The following is a 16,502-nucleotide window of genomic DNA, read 5'->3' as shown; positions in this document are numbered from 1 at the left end:
AGGAGAGTGACTGTTCACGCCAGAATAATGACTGCACATCAGCCGGGTGGTCAAAACATAATTGACTCAGGCATTAAAGATGAATCGCAGTGCTCAAATGATCACACAGAGTGTTATCACTAATCAGTCCTTTTGGCCACATGGATGTTGCTCTTGGCTTCTTGACAAACTTGCCCCATAAAGACATCATGACAAGCAAAGAGAAGATGTAAGGAGGAGCATGAGAAGAATGAACTTGAAAGAAAGAGAAAAGAGGGACGGTGTGAAGCTCTCATTGTGGTTAAAGTGTTTCCTTTTTGCTGACAAAAGCACACAGTGTGACTGAGGTGACGACAACAACAACAAAACATGAAAAAAACACATCAAATAAATGTGCTTTCTCTCTGAACATGAATACTCACTGAAACTATTCAGTTGGACATTTGGCAAAGTGGAGAATCTAATGATGCATTACATGGATGGCAGGCTGTATCCTGCGGAAATATACCATGACTTCTCTCCTCTAACATTACGTACATAAAGTTGCGCTTGTTTCTCCTTTATGAACTTGTATTGAACTCAAACAAGCATTTAACGTTATTAATAAAGGAGAGTACTGATTACGCAGCATGAATGCATGCTTTGTCAAGGGGTAGAAAAAATGCTGCTCAACTGCTGGCATGCTGGGTTCAGACTGTTTTAACTGTACCGCATGTGGGTCATGTGTGGGAGGATTTAGTTGTTTATGTGCAGATTATCATCAGCATAAAGCAGACAAAACACTGCGTTCAATTAAACATGAAAAAAAGTTTTAGCTCAATTAAAAATATAATTCAGCTAAAAAGAAAATGTATAAAAGAAAAGATAAACTTATCCTGAATGGGGATACTGTTGATGTGTAACTTACTGAGAAAGCTTATTTGTTGCTCTAGCTGTCTGTATGGTGTCTTGTTGACTTCTGTCTGTATAGTTCAGCCTGTACTAATGTCTTGTTGTTTCCTGTTGCTGTGGTCTAAAATCATTTGGCCAAAGGACTACAGTTGAATATTAGGCGGCTGGTTTACACTGGCACATTTACAGAAATGTTAATTAATGTGTCCTTTATACAATGAAGAATAAGAATAATAATAATAACAACTTAATAGTTTGAATAAACTGTGGAGCAGTGTGGTTCAGTGCAGTTAAACCCAACTTAAGCTAAAGTAAAACTAAAGGTGGGTTGTTGAGTAGCTGTTAAGCTGTCTGAGCTTACATCAACTGCAAATCTGATACAAAAGTAAAGCAAATCTCATAAAACAAATAAGAATATAAAATCATATTAATCACACAAAACACTATTTTTTTTTTCTTTGCTTTTAACACTGCAGAGTCACCGGCCTTGTGTACGATGCACCTTATGTCATATTTAATATATCCAGATCAATACAGATATACTTATTTCTTTGTTTAAAGGCAAAGAAATGCGCCATTTCAATGAGGTCATCCATGCCATTGTAGGCAATCCAGAAGCTTTTTAATTTACAGTGCCTTTTTAATACTCATGAATCCAAAAATCGAGTCACGCAATCTCCAATACCTATTCTCGTTCCGGCTGTCTATTAGAACACCAAGGACATTTCTTTTTGGGAAATAAAAATCTAAATAGTTTTATATTTGTGTTAGTTACAGTGTATATTTTTGTTTCCCCTGATTGCCAAGACTTGGGAGAACAATTTTCTGAAGCCAAAAGTTTTCATCATTATTGTTCTCTGTGTGATTCCAATACATTTCTGTGAGATTCAATTTCCTTTAGTTTTTTATAGTCATATAACAATTTATACATTACTGTGACATCCCTGCAGCATACATATCCTGATAAAAAAAAAAAGTATGTCAATTACTTGATTGTGCATAATAGGGTTGAGGTTATACAACATCATTTCACAAGGAAACTAGGCCAACCAAAGATTGGAAAAAATGGTTTAGACCTCAGAGGGTAACAATAAATGCAACAGTGTATTGTATGCAGTCTCTCAGAAAGATATAGTGAAGCATATGAAAACTTTATAGGACTTTAAAGTTGTTGTTATGTTTTAAACTGCTCAACTACAGCAGCACAGTCCCACAGCAGCCAAAAACCAAAGTGTGTTGTTTTACATGTATACTGCAGCTCCAATGTGTGAATGTAAAGTAGGGTGGTGCTGAGAAAGACCTCAGGAAACCTGCCATAAATAAATAAAGCTTAGAAACCTAATGTTTCTCAGAGAGAAGTGGGTGCTGTTGAGCTGTCAGTACACTGCAGACATGCAATATACACTAAAAGCCAATCCTTGTCCTCTGATAGGCTACTGTCCTGCTATGATGTCATGAGGGCTTGCTTATAAAAAGGGTGACAGGCTCAGCTGCTTCAAAAGGGCAAGTGTGGTCGAGGGCTGAAAGAGTGTGTTTATACATGTAGGCCTATGGGAAAGAGACAGCAAGGCAGAGTGTGCGTGTGTGTGTGTGTGTGTGTGTGTGTGTGTGTGTGTGTGTGTGTGTGTGTGTGTGTGTGTGTGTGTGTGTGTCACACACAAAATCTGATTTTCATAACGCAGTAGAAGAGGAAGAGAGAAAGCTGCTGACTAACACATTATAATGATACTTTGTGTTGTGGATTTAAAGGCGTTTTGATTATCAAACCTCTGGATTGTAAAGCACAGGACAGAGCCTGGAGGTAGGACAACTATGTTATGTCTGGTTTTTGTACATATACTTCATGCATACACAGTGTTCTCATGTGTGCATGCATACTGTATGTAGGCCTATATTTCAAAAACACCTACTCTTGATGACACCGAGGCTATTTTAAGAACCAACAGTCTACTGGTTGGAACATTTCAGAATTGTTTAAGCATTCAAATATTTTTACACTGTAAAAGGTGCAGATTTGTTACTCATTTTAACAATGGTGAGTTCAAAGTTAGTGTTAAATTAAGTTGTTATTGAGGTCTAATGAGAAATTTGAAGCTTTTCTACCATGTGGTCAGTGTAATTTTTGCGAATAAATTTACTGCACGTGTTGAAAGTAGTAGTATGAAACATTTAAAAAGCATCTTTGTGATATTCTTTTCTTTATTCTAACAGTTGCCACACAAACAAGACCTCTGACCAAACGTAATTTTGCAGAGATAAGTCAGAATTAGTTTTGAGTGTTAGTTTCTCAGATTCAGTGAACCCAAATCAGCTTTCATTTTTAAAATATACTGTTTAGTTTATGAGGACAGCAACATGTTTTATGGCTCAGTTGTTATTAGAGCATGTGCTTCTCTCTCTTCCCTCACAGTTTGGTTTATACTGTCATCAATTTATTCTAAGAAGCACTGCAAAAGCTGGTTGTTCTGTGTGCACGTGTATTTTTGTGTTTGCACGTGCACTTGTTTCGGTGTGTTCATGCATGAACTATTATGTGTATTTTTTGTGTGTTTAAGTGCTCACTATAATTACACCACCAAGTTATATTACTTAAATATTGGGGTATTTATGTCATAGAAAATCTTGTGTATATGTGTTTGATTAGTGTGTGTGTGTGTGAGTGCGCGCGCGCGCGCGTGTGTGTGTGCGCGCGCGTGTGTGTTTAGTCTAATGTATTGTAGTGGGTATACTGTACTGTATATATATTAGCCAGAATATGCCCTTTGGGGATGGGGGGCCAACAACTTAATTTCCTACATTGACACACTTTTATGCACCAATTTACAGTGAAAATACCTTTATTTAGCCCATGTGAAGAAGAAAAACACAGATGACAATTCAAAATATCTAAAAAATATAATAGAAAGTATGTTGTTGCGTGTCATTGGGCATTTTTAAGTGGGTATATGGAAATCCTGGAGTTTTCTTAGTGGGTATACTGTGAAAAACCTGCGTATCACGTAGATACGCGTGTGTGTGTGTGTGTGTGTGTGTGTGTGTGTGTGTTAAACAGCTCAGGTAGGGGGAAGAGCAGATTGAGCAGAGCTTCTTTTGCAAGCTTGATTATGTAATAGTGAAGGTAGCCGCCCAGATTATTGATCTTATCAATGGGGTCAGTGAACGAGGCACGAGGCACCATAAAAGGGTAATCAATGTAAAGTGTGAAAGGGTCAGCAGATTTAAGCTTTATGAAGGAAGCAACAAGTGCACTAAACCTTTGACAAGCAAATCACTCCTTTAGTTATATTGCCTAGTATTGGATTGCGTGCGGTGCATTTTCATCTGTCAGGGGCAGACACAGTGCCGTGTTTCATTAATTACAAAACAGCCTCCTAAGCATCAGTAATGGAATTTTTAAAATGAGTCTGCCCTCAACTTTCCAGCAGACCCATCATTTGCCCCACACTCTGTATTCTCTAAATTGAAATGTGTTAAGTTGAGGACATTTTAGGAATGATGACTGAATGATTGTCACACAACTGGCTGCTGTGGACGGCAGACAGCATGATTGACAGCATACTAACACTGACACATAATATGTGCGGTATTACCACATGTAATGACACTGTAAGGCTTTTGAAAACTTGTGAAATGGTTGTCATAAAAAAAATAATCTCGTCATGGTCCACCCTCGCATTTTGAAATGCATCCCAAAATTCAACACTTTGCTCATTGACCACGGGAGAACTGGGTAAACACTTGTGAATCAATGTGTCTTTTTACAGCTGGCGTTACCATGTGTTGTGAGTGTTTGTATTGTATTTGAATAAAGCCTACGCACATAGATCCATGCGTACATCCAGTTTACCAAACAAACAATGGAGGTAGTGTGATGTAAAAAGCATAAACCGTACATGATGTTCCCTTTTAGAAGAGCAACCACAAAAATAAATACACTGCCACCTACTATGAAACAAATAGGTAGAATGCAGCTTAGACAATAAGCAGCTACTGTGGGACGACTTATCATCCTAAACATTTGCTTACTTCACAGTACTTACAGTACTATCCCCCGACTGTCAAGATGAACAGTCAGAGTAGTAAACAGGGATCAGCAGGTGTCGGCTGTCAATTGAGACATTCCTGTAAAAGAGCCTTCACGCACAGCTAACCTGCGCTGTATGATTAAAAGTTAAATAAAGGCTGCAATATGTAATAAAATATGCATTGTCATTCAGTCCTGACAGGCGAGTCGCTATGCAGTGGTGGAAGAAGTATTCAGATCCTTTACTTACTGTAAGTAAAATTACTAATACCACACTTTAAAAACACTCTGTTACAAGCAAAAGTCCTGCATTGGAAATGTTACTTAAAGTGCATAGTTTTGTCTCCCCCATGAGGAATTCTAAGTAATGACAACAAAACTGTCGGCGCGTCTGCATGATACAAGCCTTCCGTGATCACGCACTCCCCCCCCACCCCTCCTCCACGCAGTTGCTAGTGGCCAAGGAGGACACGGAGGATTAAAATAACATGATGGACTCTTCAGGAGAGGTAATTATCTTCATTCAAGTTTCTCCATGCGAAAGTTGCCAGACGACACAATCTTCTGAACATAGCCATACTGAGAAATACGGAGAGAGTTATGTGGAGCTGATAGTCTTAATTAGCTTTGTATCAACTTATTTGGCAATGGCTTGAATGTAACGGATGTTGATTAATATCAAAAAGTTACGCACTAAAGCTTTAAGTTAAAGTCTATAAGTATCATCAGGAAAATGTACTTAAAGTATTAAAAGTAAAAGTACTCAATGCAGAAAAATCCTCACATTTTAGAAACTAGAAATGATCCAAACAGTTCTGTCAATCAACTGTTTAATTGGCTAATCATTTCAGCTGGACTTGTAGGCTAAAGCTGTCAGCTGAATGTAGTGGAGTAAAAAGAACAATATTTCTCTCTAAAATGTAGTGGAGTAGAAGTAGAAAGTGGCATGAAAAGAAAAGAGTCAAGTCAAGTACAAGTATCTTAAATTTGTACTTAAGTATAGTGCTTGAGTTAATGTACTTAGTTACAGTATAAACCACCACTGTTGCTTTGTGCAGCTACATTCGCATATAACATACTGTATATGTATCTTCTCACTGCAATACATGTCCAACTCTTCCATAGCAAAAATATGCAATAAGACAGTTTATGCACTGCTTGTTCTTGTTCTGCCAATGTTGATGCTGGTGCTCTTTTTTAATACCACGTCATACACTGCTGTGGCTCGTATAGCATTTCACAAGCATATATCATCCCCACAAAAAAGTTAACACTGGGGGAGCAAAACTCAAATGTATGCAAACCGCTGAACATGGTGAACTCATTATGACACCAAGGGAGATGTAACTTCCTCTGTGAAAGAGCACATTATGTTCATCACCTCTGCCAGGAAGGGAACTCTCACCAGCTGACCTTTGATCCTCTGAAAGGCTTGCTCCAATTTAAATGCAATTTGGCATGTTGTTCAGCAAAAAAAGATTATCTCGATATACAAGTAGTGTAATTTTATTTAGATTTATACCACATCATGCACTGTCTCTGAGAAGCAACAGGCCCCAAGCAGAAACATGCAAGGAAATGTGTAAAGACCCGCCTGGGGCTCTCCTGGTAAAGTTTGCGCATTATGTATTAAGGCTGAGTCCTTACTGGGCAGTCTGGGTTCGATTCCAGCCTGGGCCCCTTGCTGCATGTCATCCCCCTCTCTCTCTCTCTCATATGTTTCCTGTCTCTCTCCAAGCTATTCCTATCCAATGAAGCAAAAATGCTGAAAAATATCTTTTAAAAAGAAGAAAGATTCAAAACCTGAACTGGACCCTTGCACTACACTTTCTAACGCTGTCTTAATCCATTATGAGTTGTGTTGTTCTGTGTGTTTTGATTATAGATTATGGTACAAGTGAGTACCATCCAGCCTGTCTCAGCACTGGCTAACCAATCGCAGTACAACAACTCCATGGGCTCTCATGGGCTAGGGTACAATGATGTGGAGTTTGTGCTGCTGGGTGTTGCAATGGCTATTCTGGTTCTGGCCATAGTTTTTGGTAAGTTATTAAAAATTTCACATTTCAATTAGTTGATGGTTTGTTGGATTAATTGATTGAATCATCAAAACTTTTTGTTACAATACTCTGAATCTATCTTTTCTTCTGTCCAGGTAACATGATGGTGATTATAGCCATCCTGCGCTTCCAGCGGCTCCAGACAGTCACCAACTTTTTCATTGCCTCGCTGGCTGTGGCTGACCTTATCATGGGTTTGGTTGTGGTCCCCTTTGGCTCCCGCCACATCCTGCTGGGATACTGGCAGTTTGGAAACTTCATGTGTGAATTCTGGACAGCAACTGACGTGCTGTGTGTGACAGCCAGCATCGAAACCCTGTGTGTGATTGCTCTGGATCGCTACCTCGCTATCACCTCGCCGCTCCGCTACCCTACACTACTCACCAGGTATGTGACCAAGACATTTAGGTTTGGCTCTGCAGGGGTTGAAGTAGAACAGTTATCCAAGTTTAGAAACTTTAAATCAAAAGTGATTCTTACTAAGGCTACATTTACAGAGTAAATAGTAGAGTTTTGAGCCAAAAGCGATTTCTGTGTTTTTTAACTCCAGTAGAAGAACTACTCTCCATTTAAACTAACATGCCCAAACCGTATATCTCATAAACATTCTCGTATACTGGGCGTGTGCGTGCCGAGGTAACGTTCGTAGCTTAGTCTCAAAGAAGAGACGTCATGACCCAATCAGGCATAGAAACGTCAGTGTCTGTGTTTTCCAAGGGGGTAAGCGAGCATCTGGCAAGCGTAGCTCCTATGGCGCCATTTTGATGCTAACAATCACTCACCCACATTTTTACGAGTGAAAATGCCATCATTCACGTCACTTTCTGTGGGAATCAGGAATGTATGTATAATCAGATGTAGGCGACTTTGGTTCACTGAAAATATTTCAATGACAATAAACTGTTTATTGTGGACAAATGCCTCTGCCAAGAAACATACACAGACATAACATGTTTTAAATTATTCATTAATAGGCCCATGTATAAAAGAAAAAACACATTATCTGTGTCCTTTCCCGTTTGTTGTCCTGCAGATAACACAAAGAAATACCTGTCCATGTGCTGTTTCTATGCTCGTATAAGAAAACAGCAGCAAATATTTTGTTATTGTGGCCTCCATGTTTTCACACACCTGATGCTCTAGGTTACGGCCAACCGTTGGTGGCAGTCATGCAACAAGTTGTTATGCCAAACGCCAATATAACAGAAGAAGAAGAACATTCATTCCGACCATGTGAACGGTGGCAGTCTGAAAAACCACGTAATCACGGGGGCGGTCCCTGTTATTCCCAGGTGGCATGAACGCAGCATTAATCTTCAAGCTTAGTTGGAGGCTGCGCATTAACGCTCACCGGAAAAGTGCTTCTAATATCCTTCACTAGTCTCCGTCCAGCGCAACAGGATCTGTTGGTCCATTATATATACTGTCTATGGTGTTTCCAAAGGTCTCTGTTTGCGAACGTTGAGACTGCAACACAACCCCGCAGATTCCAAACCAAAACGGGGTCAGAAGTGTTTTCAAATTTCTCCAGGTTACGGGCTCTGAAACGCCAGAGCAGTGTGAATGCAAGGTGTAAACGTAGCAAAGGTTTCCATTTTTAAACCAAAACGTAGCAAGTAAATGTAGCCTAAGTAATTCAAAGAGAGGAATGCTGCTGCTGCACCAACTTCTATATGTTCAACCTGTTAATCAGTGTGGTTACAGTATATCCTCCCTCCTGCAGATTTGGTCCTCTAAAAACATTGTCCCAAAATAGGATCTATTTATTTTTCCAGTAGAAGGCCTTTCTTTATTAAACAAGTACAACTTAAAGGGGAACTGCTCAGATTTTACATATCAAAGTCCAAGTCTATTTACAGGTCTTGAGGACTACTACGGCATATGTGCAAAAGGTTGTATGAAGCCTTTTGTGGTTCCAGAGAGAGCTGCGGAAAATATGATATGAGGATTTTAGAGTACCTTTATTCCATTTTTGGACAGCCAGCATAAATCAATATCCCTCGCCTGCCTGTGTTTTATTCATCTGTGCACAATATTCTTCACCTGTATGCACTCTCTTGTCTCCTGCTGTTGACCAGGGGCCGGGCCTTTGCAGTGGTCCTCGGGGTTTGGGCAGTGGCCTCTCTCATCTCCTTCCTGCCCATTCATCTGAAGTTGTGGGTGTCTGATAAAGAGGAAGCTCGCAAGTGCACGGAGGATGAGTCCTGTTGTGATTTCAACACCAATATGGCATACGCTGTGTCTTCCTCAATTGTGTCCTTCTACCTGCCGCTGTTGGTGATGATTTTCCTGTACACCCGGGTCTTTCAGGAGGCTCAGAAACAGCTGGAGAAGATCAGAGGGAGGGAGAGGCACTTCTATAACTTGCATTACACTGCACAGCTGACTCCTGATAATAGTCCAGCAATAAGTAAACTCAGGGCAGGAACTGAGGTCGGAGAACAAGCAGGAGAGGACAGACTAAACATGCAGAAAACAGGAGGTATAGACACTGGTAAGGAGGAAAAGTTTGGAGAGAGTAGAGCAAGGACAGAGAAAGCGGAAGGAAAACACTCTGCAGCAAAGCGTCTTAAGTTCTGTCTGAAGGAGCGCAAGGCTGTAAAAACTCTGGGGATCATCATGGGAACCTTCACGTTGTGTTGGCTACCTTTTTTCATCCTCAACATCCTCATGACCTTCCTCAACTTGGGTGATATTAAGCTGCTCTTCAGACTCCTCAACTGGCTAGGATACTCCAACTCTGCCTTCAACCCGCTTATCTACTGCCGCAGCCCCGACTTCAGGCACTCCTTTCAGGAGATTCTCTGTTTGAAGGGCAAATGGGGGAGGCAGAGAGGGAGGAGAGGATGGGGATGGTGCAGGGACAGAGATTGTACCTCCAGGCCCCCAGTTAGGACGAATGGGAACTCAGACCTGAATGGTGTCACGGTGGTGGATGTTCAGCAGAGCTCAGGGGGGAAGGGCAGTTTGGAGAGCTCTATTCAGGATTGCTCACTAACTCTGGCTCCTCTGAATTCTTGCTGTGAGCAGGTTATAGATATAGCTCCTGGTTCCCTGACAAACTGGCAGGATAACAGTTCTGCTAATGGGAGCTGTAAGGAAAGTCTGGCTTCTATTGCTTGACCTATTAGGATATGAATTTACATTGTGTGTGCATTGTCGTGTTGTTAACATCAATTTGATGTAGCTCAAAATGTTTGTCTTGGGTTGAGAATGACTCAACGTTTTGGTCTTTTTTGTGTATTTCAGTTAATGTTACTGAGGTTTTACTTGTGGTCACTGTTCCTCTTTGCTGCTGCAGTTTTCTTTAAAACAGCTACACAAGTAAACCATTTTCAGCAGTATGTGTCAGCATTAAAAGTGAACACAATGCAAAAGTGAAAAAAATGTACAGCCTTAAAAATAATAATAATCAGACCAGGAAGACTGCAAAGTTAAACTAAACAGGCTTCACCAAATTGTTACTTACATCTGGGCTATTTTTAGAAGATGTCTTTTTTATTTTTGCCCCCCTCTATTTATACCAAATGGATAAAAGAAAGGTGATGTTATAATGGACTGCTTATGAATTAGTTACTACTGAAATACAGGACAAATAGGAGTAAAATATTTATACAGTTAACAAGTGAAAAGGTTTTAATGACTGCTCGATGATTACATTCCAAAATGCTGCTTTATTTAAAGCCGTCAAATAGGAAAAATCCAGATGTTGCTTTTGCTTAGTGTAGTAGTAGTGTAGAAAAATGAGCACAAGCTTGAAAAAGGCAAAGCATGCACTCCGTCTTCCCACAACTACAGTTAAATTCATCACACAAAGATATTGTAGCACTAACTGCTTACCACCAATGGTAAAAGATTCAGAATGTATCAAACAACATCTGTGGTATCATAGTTGTGACTGTGTAGCAGTGTATTGTATTGTACAATTGGAAGAGTGAAGATTAAAACAATTTTGTAAAAACAATTTAAATCTTGTATTCATTTTCTACATAAACCCGCCACATTTGCATTGCTAATAAGCTTGTTTACCAGCAACAAAGTTGCATATCCAGCAAAAACCATAGAGCAGAGATTAAATAATATATTTTGTTTGCCCTCTAGCTAAAAAGTCTTATTTCAAACAGAGGGTTTTATTTGAGATTTATATAATAACCTTTAACTGTTAGATTATAGATTAGATTTTCATTCCTGATAAACCTCACAGCTGGTCCAAAATCATTTACTGGTGTGGATTTGTGTGTCAGATAAATATTTGATACCCAAACTTTCTCTCTTTGAGTTTTCTTTCTTCATCACGCATTCACTGGAACTATTTTCGCTTTCTCTTGATACAAACATCAGCATCTACCCACTCTTTGCTTTTATCCTGTCAGCTTTTGCTCTCTGTTGTAGTAAGAACATTGTAGTCTGTCAGACAGAGCTGAGGAGATACTTTTCATGCAGTAGGATCTGTTTTTATATATGGTTATTTTTATATATAGGTATATATATGGGTACAAGGACGGAAAATGCTCCTGTGGGTCATATTTCCTGCCACCACTAAGGGCGCTAATTTATGAAAAGCTCCTATGGGTCATATTACAGCGTAGGAATAAACAACCTATCGTTGTATGGTTTGGAGGACTTGTTGGGAGAAGCTGTTGTTGGCAATGGAAATATTAGGACTTAGGCACCGTAAGGTGTAAACAGTTTGTATATTTATATATAAGTGATGAGGTCAGGAACTGAAGAGTTTTACATTGTTTGTTAAACTAAAAAAAAAAAAAAAAAAAAAATGTAGCAGTCAGATAACAAATTAATATAAGTGCTTACTTTTACATTGCTTACTGCCATACACATGCTTGTATTTGTATATCAATTTTTTTTTCAATTTAAAGGGACTTTATTTGCATGAAAGTTGCAATACCAATGTTGCCTAAACATCACAAGCAATACAAGCTGTCCAAACATTCGGACAGAACACAATAAACAGTAATATGAATATTATTGTGTGTGTGTGTGTGTGTGTGTGTGTGTGTGTGTGTGTGTGTGTGTGTAGAATCAGATTACATTATACTCAAATTACAAATAATCTCCTCTAGATTTAATTATTTAATTTGTGTCAAAATTACACCTGAACGAGGTATGAAGGGTCAAAAATTGTCTGTCTATACTTATGTATATATGTTTTTTTATTTTATATGTTATTTGTAGCTAGTACTATATTTGTAATTTACTGTAATGTGTACAGGACTCTGTATGAGGGGCCATCTGGGACAATATTGACAATTACCTCACATACATACGGGTGAAATGTTCTCACACACTCATTCATCATCACTGAAATGCTTTCATACACACTAGTGAAAAATACTCTCCCATACTATACTGAAACCTCACACACACACACACTTGAAATAATTTGGGCACCTGGATAGCTCAGTTGGTAGAGCGGGCACCCATATATAGAGGTTTACTCCTCCGACCTGCAGCCCTTTGCTGCACGTCATTCCCCCTCTCTCTCCCCTTTCATGTCGTCAGCTGTCCTATAGAAATGAAGGCCTAAAAATGCCCCAAAAATAATCTTTAAAATTTTTTTTTTTTAAACCCAACTGAAACGATTTCATAAACACTACTGAAACACTCTCTTTAACACTAGTAAAATGTGCTCATAAACACCACTGAAACGCTCTCATAAACATTATTGAAATGCTCTTGACACGCAATACGGAAACACTCTCATATATACTATTGAAAGTGAAGTCCTGTTTCCGTTCTGTATATGAGACCTTTTCAGTATAGTATGTGAGAGTATAATTTTACACTAGTGTGTATGAAAGCATTTCAGTAGAGATCATTTTACTTGCTTGTGTGTGAGGTAATTGTGTGTTTTTTTTTTTTTCGAAAGTCAATAATTTATCTGGTTCTCAAAAAAAGAACAAAATAGGTGTTTTACGTAATGTGTTTTTGTATAATGTCTGTTAATACATGTGGAGTGATTAAATAATCAGCACTAAAACACGAGTCTAAACTACAAAAAGAGTCATTTTATATATTTTTGCGTCTGTCTTGGGACACTGAGACAAATCTGAAACTTGCTTTGCTGAAACTAAAAATTTGTTTTCAGGTGTGTAGTTTTTAACCGGAGGAGTGGATCCTATTTTCTACCTCCATCAGACTCTCATGAATGTAATCTCTTCTCTGTAAATATGTATTTATAAGTAGTTGGATATTTCGGTGAGTAAAAGAAGTTTTCACATTGTATTGTTTGAATATGTTGCCTAGGTCTGTGTTTATGTGTGTGTGTGTGTGTGTGTGTGTGCGCGCATATGTGTGTCTTTGGGCCTAACAAGCACGCTTATTTAGCTGACTTTATGATTCGTTAATAAAATTATAATCTTATATATTTCACTTACAAATTACCAGTAAATAGTTTTTGATGCCACTTACAGACATCCTTGTGAAAAACAGCAGCACTGACACACGGTTTATTAGGCTGCATGCTAATCTAATCCTTCCTTTGAACAGTGCCAACTGCATTGCAAATTTTCATTTTAGGATTATGACAATCCATAACAGAAATTATGATTTGTCAAATGGCCAGTTGAGCTAAAAGGAAATTCATTGTGACAGAACACGCGCTAAATGCTGTTGACCAAGAGCATTCATCCAAAAATCTAATCAAATCTAATTCTCATAAGGCATATTAAACTCTGGAAAAACTTTTCCTCAATAGGCTCTTTGTCAACAAATAAAATTAGATCAGGAATGTGATTCTTTTCGCACTGCGACTTTAATCCTTTTTGTAACTAAGCCCATGGGACAGAGGTTTTTGTTCTTATTCAGTCATCCAAGTCATCCATGAAGACTCGGCTTGCCTGTTTGCAATCAAGTTAAAGTGTATGTGTGTGTGTGTGTGTGTGTGTGTGTGTGTGTGTGTGTGTGTGTGTGTGGGAGGCACGACGTACAGTGACAGGTGCAGGCAGTCACAGCAGCTACAGTATCGGCTGCTGCAGAGGAAATACAATCAGCTGCACACACACACACACACACACACACACACACACACACACACACACACACACACACACACACACACACACACACACACACACAGCTTAGCAGTTTAAAGGAAAACATACTGTATATATTTGTGTGTCTGTGTATGAATGTGACATGTTTCAATGGAACAAGTTTCCAATTGAAGTTTGTAAAGGTTAATGCACTTAACATGCATGTCTTTGTTGTGTGTCCTATATGTATCTTTTAGAGTCTTGTCTTTTTGTGTTTGTTGTTTGTATTACGGTAAAACCAGCAAATGGATTATCTTCTGAATGTTTGCAAGACTTTTGTTACATTAACTTAACACAAAGCACTTATACTAAAGTCTGTTGCACTTAACCAAAGTAACCACACCTAAGTGTACCTAAAACACATGTAATGGAAGTTTCCTGTTGCAGCAGGGGAAGAGTTTTCAAAGTTTAGTGAAGTAATAAGACAGTCTGAGACTAAAACCAAGTTGGGTTTTTGTATTTTATTAAAGATATATTTGCAAATAAGAGCAACATGAATTCACAAAAGGCCACAGCCCAGTGTGGAGTCAGTTCCTCAAATGAGTGAACAGAAACACCAGGCTTATATGCATCTTCAGAGTGACAGCACACACGCACTTGGCTTGTTATGACGCTACAATTTTTACATGCAATCTGATACACATGAAGACAATCAAGAAATACAAGAGACATCTTGGAGCCATCTCATCTCCCTCCTCCCTGTACGACTTTCACCCCACCAGCTACATCTTAACTGGCATGGGAAAACTAGAGATAGTTTTAGGGTGACCTTGTAGCCCCTATCTGTTCAGACAAACAGTGCTCACATTATGTTCAGGACTGGACGTCTCAGCAGTTAAGCAGGAACTGAGATAAACTGTCTTTCAATAATGTGAGAGAATTAAAGTAGATATAAAAAACATAAAAATATAAGGAATTATGCTTAAATGTAATTTTTCCCATTACACACATGCCAAGTAAACTTCTACATCATTGCATCAAGATGAGTGCATCAACCAACTGGAAGTCCATGAAAACAACATTTCATCTGGTGTTGCGTTACTCTTTAAATTTGTGTAAAAAGTTTCATCTCAAGTGACATTGCTCTGAAATCGGCTCTGGAAAGGATCTTGAGAAAAAGGTTCCTGTCGGTGGGTTGATTACATTTTAAGGGGACCATTTTCTTTGAACACAGATTTATATAATAATTAAGTCTTTAATTTAATCTCATTGGTAATGTTCTAATGTTTTTTTTGGACTTTTACAAGTTTGATAAGGCATATATTTGAGTAACATGTGGCTATTAATAGCAGGTAACATCTTTTTTCTCTCTGTGAACGTCATCTGTTTACTACTCTACCCCTTAACTTTTGATCTCATTTCAGTTCACGGTGGTGTGCTCATTAAATCGATTCAGAAAAGGACCATTTGAAAGAGACACTCTTTAAAGGTCCCATGGCATGAAAATTTTACTTCATGAGGTTTTTTTAACATTAATGTGAGTTCCCCTAGGCTGCCTATGATCCCCCAGTGGCTAGACTTGGCGATAGGTATAAACTGAGCCCTGGGTATCCTGCTCTGCCTTTGAGAAAATGAAAGCTCAGATGGGCCGATCTGGAATCTTGCTCCTTACATAAGGAGCAAGGTTACCTCCCCTTTCTCTGTTTTGCCAGCCCAGAGAATTTGGCCCGCCCATGAGAAAGAGACATCATGGCTTTCAAACGAGCAAAGTGGCAGTTGGTCAAGGCCACACCCCCACCCTCCACCTTGTAATTCTGCACCAAGGCTGACTTTCGGGAAAGAAACTTCAGATACAGTATAAGGGGACCACTAAGGCCTATATAAAAGCATCCAAAAAGCAGCATGTCAGGACCTTTAAATGTTTTACACCCTGCCACCTTCCTTTGCCACATTAGAGTATCTGCCCTCAATTCCCTTTGTCTGGGCATGTCTGTGTGTTATTTATTAAGCGGTGTTAGCTGACAACAGGAACTGGTATATATCCTGGCAGGCAGATGCAGTTTAATCCCTGTTGATCAAAACATAGACCCTCTAGGCCACATGTGTCAAACTCAAGGCCCGCGGGCCAAATCCGGCCCGTTGTAGATTTTGATCCGGCCCGTATATTATTTTGGGTTCACAATACATTTTGGCCCGCCTAGTTGTGCGCCAAACCAAAAACACTATAAAGTGTTTTTTAAACTACAATTACCTGAAATTCAAAGCAGAATACGGCAGATTTTCTGACTCTGAGACTCAGAAATTCCCCCAGAAGCAGCAGAGAGTTTTCATATTCAGGCTGTGAACAAGTTGTTGTTTAAAAAAAATGTATCATTGTTTTGCTTGATTAGCTAAATTCTATGATGGCTAAGGAACTCTTTTGATGACTTTTGTAGGGCTTCATGTCAACAAAAATGTGACAAAAAGCGTACACAAATGTTGGAAAAAGCAACAAATTTACAAAAGGGAGAAAAATGTCTGAGAAAGCCACAAAAAAGTCAGAACAAAAACAACAAA

At 39.0% G+C, this 16,502-nt stretch overlaps 1 protein-coding gene across 3 annotated transcripts; it reads left to right on the top strand.

Annotated features, from left to right (window-relative positions):
* The first annotated feature begins 2,383 nt into the window (after positions 1-2,383).
* Positions 2,384-10,698, top strand: adrb2b (adrenoceptor beta 2, surface b). Of its 3 annotated transcripts, XM_028595496.1 has the most exons (5): positions 2,384-2,671; positions 5,088-5,145; positions 6,780-6,936; positions 7,050-7,341; positions 9,033-10,698. In XM_028595496.1, exons 2-5 carry the CDS (start codon positions 5,107-5,109, stop codon positions 10,075-10,077), a joined length of 1,533 nt encoding a protein of 510 aa, XP_028451297.1. In that variant the 5' UTR covers positions 2,384-2,671; positions 5,088-5,106; the 3' UTR covers positions 10,078-10,698. The 3 variants fall into 3 exon arrangements, with proteins under 3 accessions (XP_028451297.1, XP_028451300.1, XP_028451299.1); XM_028595499.1 differs by lacking the exon at positions 5,088-5,145; XM_028595498.1 differs by lacking the exons at positions 2,384-2,671; positions 5,088-5,145 and adding an exon at positions 5,366-5,403.
* The last annotated feature ends 5,804 nt before the right edge of the window (positions 10,699-16,502 follow it).

This window comes from Perca flavescens, chromosome 13, assembly GCF_004354835.1.
Source record: "Perca flavescens isolate YP-PL-M2 chromosome 13, PFLA_1.0, whole genome shotgun sequence".
NCBI lineage: Eukaryota > Metazoa > Chordata > Actinopteri > Perciformes > Percidae > Perca > Perca flavescens.
Note: the sequence above shows the minus strand (reverse complement) of the source record. Positions and strands in the feature narration are given on the sequence as shown.

Coding starts and splice junctions, on each gene's coding strand:
- adrb2b (XM_028595496.1), top strand. CDS start 5,107: ATGCAGTGGTGGAAGAAGTATTCAGATCCTTTACTTACT. Junction 5,146..6,779: donor ATTCAGATCCTTTACTTACT/GTAAGTAAAATT, acceptor TTTTGATTATAG/ATTATGGTACAAGTGAGTAC. Junction 6,937..7,049: donor GGTTCTGGCCATAGTTTTTG/GTAAGTTATTAA, acceptor TCTTCTGTCCAG/GTAACATGATGGTGATTATA.